Here is a 10,288-nt window from a genome sequence, read left to right as displayed (position 1 = left end):
CAATAGGACCCGTGTTCTCCTCTTTCAGGTGTTCCCCACCGGGGTAGTGAGTCGACGCACGAGTTCATGCAACTTCCGCTTCCGATTGGGACTATGGAAAAATGGCGGCGTCCATAGCGGCCGCGGCGTTACCAGGAGCTTTCAGGCGGCTGGTGTCTGTATGTAGCCGCAGCATCCTGGCACCCTCGGGACCCGGAGCTGGTGAGACCAGGGAGTCCTGGGGAGGGAGAAAACAGAAGCGGTGCGCCCGCCATCTGCCGCACGTGTGTCTGAGTCCGCCTTGGTGCCAGGTGTGTGTTGGTTGCGTGCGTGGTGAATATTGCACCGGATTTGGAGTACGAGAACCTGGGATGAGAACGCGATTGCTTCAGTTCGTTGTTTAATAATGACAAACGCTCTTAAGCTTGTGTGTAGGTCTTATATTACAAAGATACAAACAGGCTCAGAGAAGTACCACCCAGGGTCATATAGAGGGGACTTAAGAGAGAAGCTATTCAGAAGCCGCTGTATATAGAGGGTTTCGATGCCTGAACGTGGACATTTGCCCTCGGGCTGCTAGCCACCCTCGGATCTGAAAAAATGACGTTGAAGGAAGGAGTGAGTGGTTTTGATGTTAGGGTCTAGACCATGGGATGAACCATCTTGAAACATAACTAGTACCTAAATGGTGTGTCTTTAGTTTTGTTGACCATGCTTTTAGCTTTGAGTATGTGTTGTGTGCGTGTATGTGTGCAAGTGGGTGCACCTGCCTTGTGGAGACCGGATGACGATGTGGGATGACCACTGTTTTTTTTTTTTTTAAGATTATTTTGATGTTTATTTTTGTGGGGGGTGTCTTCTAGATGCATTTTAGTAAAGGTGCTTTTGGAGTCTAAAAGAGATCAGATATTAATCCCATAGATTTGAGGAGAAAAACTATTAACCCAGATCGTCATGGACAAATTAATTAAAGCAAACTTTTTTATTCATGCACACGGCTGCTTTCCCCAAGGCAGGGTTCAAGAGGTCAGCGTTCAGGCATGGGTGAGATAAGGGTTCTTATAGATTAAATCTGTCTAAAAGAGAAATAGAGCTCACATAAAGGTGAACCCAGCACTTGGGATCCCATGCCTTTAATCCCAGCACAGGAGTGATATGGCTGAGTGGAGAGAGGAGTATAAGGTGGAAGAAGACAGAAGCTCAGATGCTTTCTGAGGATTCGTGGAGACGGATGCAGTCTGAGGGTTCAGTCTGAGAGATTCAGTCTGAGGTTTTGTAGAGAGGATTTGTAGAGACAGGCTCACCCCTTTGGTCTGAGCATTGGTAGAGGTAAGAACTCTAGTGGCTGGCCACTCTACTTCTCCCTGTATTTGACTCTGGGATTTTATTATTAAGATCAATTAGAATTCGTGCTACAGCAAAGCCTAATCCTTGAGAACAGATTTAATCATAAACATGAGTGAACCTAGTTTGTCTTTACCATAGATGACTTTCACACCTGAGATGGAGTCAGGCTGATTTATCACAATCCCCTGGAACTGGAGTTACAGGCGATTGTGAGCTGTCATGTAGGTTCTAGGAAGTAAACTTTGTCCTCTCCAAGAGCAGTGCTCTTAACCACTGACCCATCCCTCCATCCCCTCCCCACCTTATTTCTAAAGAGTTCTCACTAATCCTGGAGCTGGCACTTTTGACTAGATTGGCTAGTCAACAAGCCCCCAAGATCCCTTTGTCTCTACTTCCGAGTGCTGGGATAACAAGCGGGTGGTGCTGTGCCTGGGGATCCCAACTCAGGTTTCCTCACTATATCCACTGTATATCCTCACTATATCCACTATGGCACTGTATCCACCAAGCCATCACCAGTCCTCACCTGGATGTTCTCAGAGACAGGTTGTGATATAGTAGGTCACACCAGACCCCAGCAACAGATCTGTTTATTTCATCACAATAACTATCCACCATGTTTCTCTTGTTCTTACAGCCTCCCTCCGGTCTGCTTCTCGAAGGTTCAATTCACAGAGCACTTTGTATCAACAAGGGTAATAATACCAATATGTGGGTTTGGTGATTTTTTTTTTCTTTTCATCTGTAGAAATGTTATTTTCAGGTTAAAACTTCTCAAGCCGAGCAGTAGTGGCACATGCCTTTAATCCCAGCACTCAGGAGGCAAAGGCAGAAAGATCTGTGGGTTCTAAGCCAGCCTGGTCTACAGAGCAAGTTCCAGAACAGCCAAGGCTACATAGAAAAACCCCGTGAAAATTAAAACAAGAAAACAAACCACAATGCTTCTCTAAATTTGAGGCTGGTGTGATGGCAGTTTGGTAGTACACACCTTTAATCCCAGCACTTTGGAGGCAGAAGCAGATGGATCTCTGTGAGTCTGAGGCTAACCTAATCTACATTGCAAGTTCCAGAACAGCCAGAGCTACATAATAGAGAGACCCTGTCTTTAAAATTAAAAAAAAAACAGGGCTGGAGAGATGGCTCAGAGGTTAAGAGCACTGACGGCTCTTCCAGAGGTCCTGAGTTCAATTCCCAGCAACCACATGGTGGCTCACAGCCATCTGTAATGAGATCTGGTGCCCTCTTCTGGCCAGCAAGCATACATACAGACAGAACACTGTATACATAATAAATAAATAAATCTTTTTTAAAAAAATTAAAGAAAACAACAAAAAAAATTTTCTCTACCTTTTAATGGGTTTGTGGGGACTATAGCTCAGTGATAGTATGTTTGTCCAACATAGTTGAGGCCTTGGGTTCCACCTCCAGCACAAATACACACACACACCCATTTAGAGTTTGATTCCAAACAGAAATCATGCATGCATGCATAAGTTACTTATATGCATACTCCCAGTACAGCATCTGACACAGATTTGGCCAAAAACTGTAAGGAAGCCTGCTATGTGGGTATTCTCAGTAGCAGAAGCTTCTTTGATTGTTAAAAGGACAAATTACAAAAGAGTCCGAAAACATGAAGAACCCCCAAGTGGCATTTCACTGAGCGGCCTTGTCTTCCAGTTCTCCTATGACAGGTCTAGCCCTCCTGCCAGACTCCATTTTCCCAGATCCCTCTTTCCAGAGTCTCCATCTGGCTCTGTCCTGCATAGTCACTGAATCTAATGGCACCCAAACAGAGACTCTTAGAGAACAGCTCCTGCAGCTATTCCTGGTCCCCCAAGGTCACTGCCTGGCCACAGACCATGGAGTTCGTATTCCTAGAGGCTCTGAGAACTGGTGTGGTGGGAAATTGTCCATTCTTTGTGCAGATGTGCACCAAACCATCCTGTGTGCTTGTGAGTAGCATAGACAGACAAGGCTTAGGTCTGAAGTCTGCACATTGCCCTGGGGACAGAACGGTTAGAACTCCTGCGTTAGTGATCTAGAGCCAGCGTTAGTGTTATGGGTCTCATACCGTCCCTCCATAGCAGCTTGTGCGCACACCCTTCTGACACCACACAGCTGTTTCTCGAGCACTTGAGCTGCCTTTCACGTGTGTGTGATGGGAGTTTATGAAATGGCTTTTGCAGAAACGTTCCTACGACCTCCCTGAGTTCACCACCCTGGGAAGAAGTGGTTCTGCCAGACCGTGCTGAAGAGACCAGACACCACGCAGGTAAGACTTTCCAGGGACCAGGCAGAATGTCCTTTATAGTCCTTGCACTTGGGAGACCCAGGCATGAGGATCACTGAGTGTTTGAAGCCAGCCTATACCCTATTTCAAAAACCAAAACAAAAAGGGAAATGAATGGGTAGCACCTAATGTCCACTCTCATGAGCCCCTAAGGTAATCTTTGCCATGGAGCAAGATAGCGGTTTTCTGAGTGCTCTGAACCACAGCACAGTGAGCCCAACATTTAAGGTGCACGCTCATTTGATAAACAGTCCTCTGGCATCTGCATGAGGTAGTCAGGTGATGGGAGTGCGGAGTGAGTGCACCTCCGTCTCCAGCTATGTCATGTGTTGGTGCACGCCTGGCATCCCAGCGCTCAGAATCACAAGTTTGTGTCCATCCTGGGCTATGTGTCAGGAAAGGCAGCCCAGCTGTGTCAGCTATAGTCACATCTGCGTCTCCCAGAGTTAGAAGTTCCCATTGTTGCAGGCAATCTTCTGGCATTTAAAATATTGTTTGAGATACTGTTCAAGATAAATACAGCCCTGCCTAGGGCTCTTGTGGACTTGGTGAGAGAACTTTCCACAGCTATCAGAACCCATGAATGTCACCCTGATGTAGAACAGCAAAGTGTTTGTGTGCAGCCTGTGCAGGCCCTGCCTGTCCTATCTGGAGCGCATCTGTCGCTGACCTGTGTGCTCACTCTACTGCACTGTTCAGGGCACCACCACCAGGAGAGGGCTGTGTGTGTTTGATGTGTGCACCCATTTGGTTTTGATGTTTTTGTTGTTGTTATTTTCTGAGTATTTTTGATCTGTGCTTGGCCAGTTCTGTGACTGTTGAGCCCAAGGACACTGAAGGCTCTTCCTCATTGAGCCTTCACCAGTGATGTGAGGAGCTGCTTCTGGCCTCAGTCTGTCTCCAGGACAGGAATTGTCATGTCCATCCTATGTGTCCAGCCCTTGGCCTAGGGTTGGTGCCATTCATGGTAAAGTTGAGGGCTAGGGGACTGTGACTTGAGCCAGAGGGTGATAATGGGAGCAGAGAAGAAGAAGTGGGGAGAGCTGTCAGCTCAAAGACACAGAATTCTGGCTCCTTAGCTGCTGAAGGACTGTCCTTTCACTTCTCAGACTGCATACACCGTCACCCTGGGGTATAGCCCAGGCTAGACTCAAACCACTACAATCCTCCTGCTTCAGCCTCCCAAATACTGGTATTATAGGCATGTGCCATTCATGTTCAACTTGCCCACCGGTTGTAATTGATTTTTTTTTTTTAAAAAAAAAAATTAAAACAAAGTGAGGGTTCTGCCCCAGAACTGCACTCCTGCCCACACTCCTGAGAGCACCAGCCTAACCCTGAACCTGCCTACTGGGTGGGTAGCCAGGGCTGATGGACTGCAGGGAGCACCCCTCACAAGTGGATGGCCAGCGGCCTGTCCAGGGGATGACTGCCACCTGCTGTCCTGCAGAGGTTGTGAGGAAGGTGAATGAGCTGATCGCCACGGGCCAGTATGGCCGGCTCTTTGCTGTTGTGCACTTTGCCAGCCACCAGTGGAAGGTGACCTCCGAGGACCTGATTCTAATTGAAAACGAGTTGGACATCCAGTGTGGAGAGAGGATCCGGCTGGAGAAGGTGAGGTGCAAGTTGTTTGGTGGATTCTGGGACTCAGGCACCAAGTGTGTATCGCTGAGAAACAGGAGTCCCGGTCACGGTGGATGGGGAATAGGATCAGTGCAGGGCAGAGCAGAGGAGAAGCCAGGGCTGGTGAAGGGCGAGTAGGCCAAGCGAGCCTCTATGGAATTTCAGTCACCAATGTAAAACCACCACTGAAGCTCAGAACAAGCTTTGCAGCATCTGCTGTTGCAGGGAGGCCAGGAAGTTCTAGCAGGATGCTGCTGGGGGCAGCAGTGATGGCAGCCAGAGCAGCTTAGTGTGGTTGGTTTTTTTATTCTTTACTCTTTTGGGGGCCTGCCACCCAGTTCCCAAATAAATACACACAGAGGCTTATTATTTATAGATGACCGGCCTTAGCTTGGCTTGTTTATTGCCAACTTTATCTTTTTAACTTAAATTAACCTGACTGCCTTTTGCCTCTGGGCTTTTTCCTTCCTTACTTCTATATATCTCACTTTCACTCTTACTCTGGCTGTCTGGCCCCTAGCATCCTCCCGTCCTCCTCTCCTTGTCCTCTCATTGCTCCGCCCTCTCTTCCAGATTTCTCCTTCTATTTATACTCTCTGCCTGCCACCCTGCTAACCTTGCTCTTGCCTTGTTATTGGGCCATTCAGCTCTTTATTAGACCATCAGGTGTTCCAGTCTTACTGTGTGGCTGACTAGGTGTTGGCCCCTGCCGTCCTCCTCCCCTTGTTCTCCTGTTGCTCCTCCTCTTCCTCATTTCTATTAATACGCTCTCATCCTGTTTATCCTCTCTGCCTGCTAGCGCTGCCTATCCTTGCTCCTGCCTCACTATTGGCTCTTCAGCTCCTTATTAGACTATCAGATGTTTTAGACAGGCAAAGAACCACAGATCCACAGAGTTGGGACAAATGCAGCAGAAACAAAAATAACACATATTAAAATAATATTCCCCAACAGCTTAGTTTGATCATTTAGTTTTTATTTGAGACAAGGTCTCCTGTATCTTAGGCTAGCCTCAAACATGCTGTGAAGATAAGACTACTCCTGATCCTCCAGCATCCACCTCTTCAGTGGGTGGTGGGGGTAAGAGATCAGCTTGCAGAGGTCATTTATCTCCCTGCACTATGGGCTCTGGGCCTCTCTGTGTTTTCAGTTCCCTGTCCAGTTTCAGCCTGTGGGCATCACCTACTCCCTGCTCCGGGTGGTTTCTGTGACCTTGGTGTGGAGCCAGCTATTAAATATGCTACATTTTATCCTTTCAGGTTCTGCTGGTCGGGGCAGACAACTTCACACTCCTCGGCAAGCCACTCCTCGGGTAATGAGCTGCTAAACACTGGGCTTGGGCAGGGCCTGGGCTGATTCACAGACTGCACGTCACTGTGAGAGCTAATACAGTACCCTCCGGTTCCGTTCTGGAGGGTGCTTGCTGTCCTGGGGCGTCCAGCCGGGTGATGGTCAGCCAGCAATCCATCACAGTGCAGCTTCTCTTTCATTTATTTTGTTTTGGTTTGTCAAGATAACGTCTTTCTCCGTGTCCACCCTGGCTGTTCTGGAGCTCACTTTCACAGAGATGCACCTGCCTCTGCCTCTTGGCATGTGGATTAAAGGCATACGCCACCAAAGCCGGCAGCCAGTGTAGTCTTTCAGATTATCTGAAGGGCTTGTGGTTCGGCTCAAGGAGAGAGTGCCTACCTGTTAAGTTTGAGACCCTGGGTTTATGTCTCAGCACCACAAACAAAATTTAAAAAAACAAAATAAAGTTTTCTTTGTTGTCTTTTTAACTGTGTAGCCCTGGTTAGACTAGAACTCATGATATATACTAAACTGACCTTGAATTTGTGGCCATCCTCCTGCCTCTGCCTCCCAGGTAGTGGGAGGCCATACCTGATAAAAGACTTTTTAAGTACTCTTCATTATGCTTTCTTACTATTTTCAAGATGTTTACAGTGAACAAACCAGATGTAGCGCACATGTCTGTTGTCCTGCACAGGAAGCAGAGGCAGGAGGATCAGAAAGTCAGAGTCACTCCCTGGATGTAAAGGGAGTTCAAGGTCAGTCTGGGCTACGTGAGACCCTTTGCAGAACCAGGAGTTCTCTGGGGTCCACCAAGGAGCGAGTAAGGCTGAAGCTGTCCAGGAGGGGCACTGTCTGACCACCGCCCAGTTGTCCTTTTCTTCCTCTTTTCTAGAAAGGATCTCGTGCGCGTTGAAGCCACTGTCATTGAAAAGACAGAATCGTGGCCCAGAATCAACATGAAATTTAGGAAAAGGAAAAACTTCAGGAAGAAAAAAAGTAAGTGCAAGATAGTGAGTGTGTTGGGGCCCTGTGCTCCCAGCACAAGTGGTTGTAGCCTGTGTTCCCTGCCAGATAACTGGGCAAAGCCAGGATGATGTCATGCCAGTGTTTGTAGGGTGAGGACCCCAGTACTACTCACATTACCCCAATGCAACATAGCAGATGTGAACCCAGTATGGCTCCCACCTTGAGATACTGGGGGACAGCAGTGGTAGTTTGGGTGGTTTTGGAAAACCGGAAGCAGCTCCCACATGCACCACATGGAGTATAGTTGATACTCCATGGCACAGTGGACTTGGCTGTGTGGTGCTGAAGCCAACTGAACCGTGGAGGGCAGGAGGGAACACCGGGGAGGGAGCACCAGTGCCTCTTGCCCTCCAGTCATTCTCTCTTTTCTGGAGTAAGGGGAGTTCCTGAGGGGAAACACAGGGTACCCTCAGTGCAGATGTCATTGCCCCTCTTCCCTGAGGGAGCGCCTGGTTATTAGGCTCTAATAGGTGTGACCCATCCTGTTACCTGCTTTGATTTCATGTAGACATTTGATATTGTTCTCAAAGCATGACAGATAGAGGGACACAGAACACCAATTCCTGCAAGGCAGAGGTGCCCCGAGGGCAGGGCCCAGAATCACAGCGTGGCTGCAGAGTCTGTCTGTAGGGTGTTACAGCAGTGGTTATGACCAGACACAGTGCTCAACCTGGGTTCCCAGCACTAAGGAGGCTGAGGCAGAGTTCCCAGCCAGCCTGGGCAACACATCAAGGTCCTGTCTCAAATTAAGCTCAGGACCAGCAAGATGGCTTGCAAGCAGACACTTGCCAACCCCAGAACCCACATAGGAAGGAGAGATTTTACCCATGTTGAGCTATACACACACACACACACTTACACACACATACACACACAGTGGCAACCTGCGTGCACATACACAATAAATACAATAATAAATTTTTTTAATCAGCTTCCTCCCTATATCACCCCCAAAATAGTAAGAGTGGCAGGTGCAAAGCTGTCCTAGGCAGTGGATGTTGTCTCATATGCCCACCCCAGTAAGGGGCACCATAGTCTGTGTTAAGAGGGAGATTTACCCATCCCTGACCCTCAAAGTGAGTTAGTCCATCCCCCCTCAAAGCTTTAAGGCCAATGCAGCTAGAGGAACAGACCCTAGCTAGACCTTAGGCTGCTGGGGTTCCAGCATCTGCAACTGTAGTTAGAGCCCATGGGGTGAGTGAGGTGGTCAGTACACATCAAATAAAGAGTGGGGGAAGGGACATGGCCAGGAGCCAGACAGCATGCACTGTTGGAGTGAGCTGGGACCAGCTGTGAAGGAGATGAGGCCCAGCCTGTGACAAGGTTCTCTCTTTCAGTCATCGTGAACCCACAGACCATCCTCCGGATTAACACCATAGAGATTGCACCTCGTTTGCTGTGACCACAGAGTGGATATCTAAGAAGCATGAAAATAACCTCAGGTCTGCACTCAGGATGCTGTGGCAGGGAGATCACAAGCTCCAGACCAGGTTGGGCTACACAACAAGACCCTGTCTGATAATAAAAACAAATAAAGTATTTTGTAGGAGACTGAGCCAGTTCATGCCTGATTATTGGTAGACATCTGCCGTGTTTGAACCATAGCAGCAAGCCTAGAGAATGACTGGCCAGCCCTCACTCCAGCCCTGGCCAAGCTGGCTACCTGAACAGACAAGAATGGTATTCTTAGCAGAAGGGGTACTGATACCTGGGAAAGAGGGCAAGACCAGGAATGGGTTAGCAGCTGGGACTGGGTATGTGGCCCAGGTGGCAGGCCACTTCCCTAGTGTGTAGGAAGCTCTGGGTTCCATCCCCAGCTCTCAGAGGCTGAGGCAGGAGGATCCCAAATTCAAGGATCCCAAGGCCATCCTTAGCTGTATAGTAAGTCCTGGGCCAGCCTCAACTACATGCCCCTGTCCTGGAAGAAAAGAAGCTGCTCCAGGATGGAAAGCTGCAAGTGGCTAGGTGAACCACACCGAGAGTCATCTGCTCTCCTTTTGCCTCCATTGCTCCACCAGATAGAGGTCACAGTACAGAGTGGTCAGTGTTCAGCAGCCCCAGGATGGAGGAGGGCACATTGCTTTCTGGAGACAGTGACAGTAAGGATGGGACAGAGGGGAGCTCTGATCCTGGGAAGATTTGGCTACAGAGCTGTGACCCTGTGAGTCAGGCCCATCTTGGGAAGGACCACCAGGAAGGTCCCTTGGGCTCTGAGGACCACAGCCAGAAGCCTGGAATCAGGGAGGAGCTGCAGGCCATTCACAGGAACTGCCAGTCTTCCACTGACGCAGCCTGTGTTCAAATCTCGATGATTTTCCTAGCTGCCCTAAGGAATCACCCTCAGAGTTTCAGTTTTTGAATCACAGTATCACTCTATGTAACCCAGGCTGACCCTGAACTTGAAGCAATCCTCTGTCTCAGCTCTCAGTGCTGGGTTTACGTGTGAGCACCACCGTTCCCAGGGTGCTCGTGTGGATTGGGGTGGGAGACAACTCTCCTGAAGCCTCTGGCCAGGTTCCTCTGCATCTCCTGTGTGCAGCAGGGGTGGCACCCCACTGGCCAGCTCTGTGAGAAGCCTGAAGCGGGACAGGGAGCCTGTACCTTGTATCAAATCAATCTCATCAATCTCTCTCCCTCCCTCCCTCTCTCCCTCCCTCCCTCTCTCCCTCCCTCCCTCCTCTCAGTCTCTTTGTGGGGGAGCAGGTTGCACATGTGTCATGGAGAACA

General features: G+C 49.0%; 1 protein-coding gene across 1 annotated transcript; it reads left to right on the top strand.

The window, feature by feature from the left end:
- The first annotated feature begins 42 nt into the window (after positions 1-42).
- On the top strand, positions 43-9,116 carry Mrpl21 (mitochondrial ribosomal protein L21). The gene is made up of 7 exons (XM_048457890.2): positions 43-201; positions 1,964-2,021; positions 3,516-3,601; positions 5,070-5,233; positions 6,502-6,554; positions 7,428-7,531; positions 8,899-9,116. The coding sequence occupies exons 1-7, from the start codon at positions 102-104 to the stop codon at positions 8,961-8,963; spliced, it is 630 nt and encodes a 209-aa protein (XP_048313847.1). The 5' UTR covers positions 43-101; the 3' UTR covers positions 8,964-9,116.
- The last annotated feature ends 1,172 nt before the right edge of the window (positions 9,117-10,288 follow it).

The sequence above is a fragment of the Myodes glareolus genome, chromosome 7 (assembly GCF_982192425.1).
Source record: "Myodes glareolus chromosome 7, mMyoGla1.1, whole genome shotgun sequence".
Classification (NCBI taxonomy): Eukaryota; Metazoa; Chordata; class Mammalia; order Rodentia; family Cricetidae; genus Myodes; species Myodes glareolus.
Note: the sequence above shows the minus strand (reverse complement) of the source record. Positions and strands in the feature narration are given on the sequence as shown.

Bases quoted from the DNA above. Each gene is read 5' to 3' on its own strand.
- Mrpl21 (XM_048457890.2), top strand. From the start codon at position 102: ATGGCGGCGTCCATAGCGGCCGCGGCGTTACCAGGAGCTTTCAGGCGG. The intron at 3,602-5,069 runs GTAAGACTTTCC...GCTGTCCTGCAG, and splicing joins AGAGACCAGACACCACGCAG to AGGTTGTGAGGAAGGTGAAT. The intron at 5,234-6,501 runs GTGAGGTGCAAG...TTATCCTTTCAG, and splicing joins AGAGGATCCGGCTGGAGAAG to GTTCTGCTGGTCGGGGCAGA.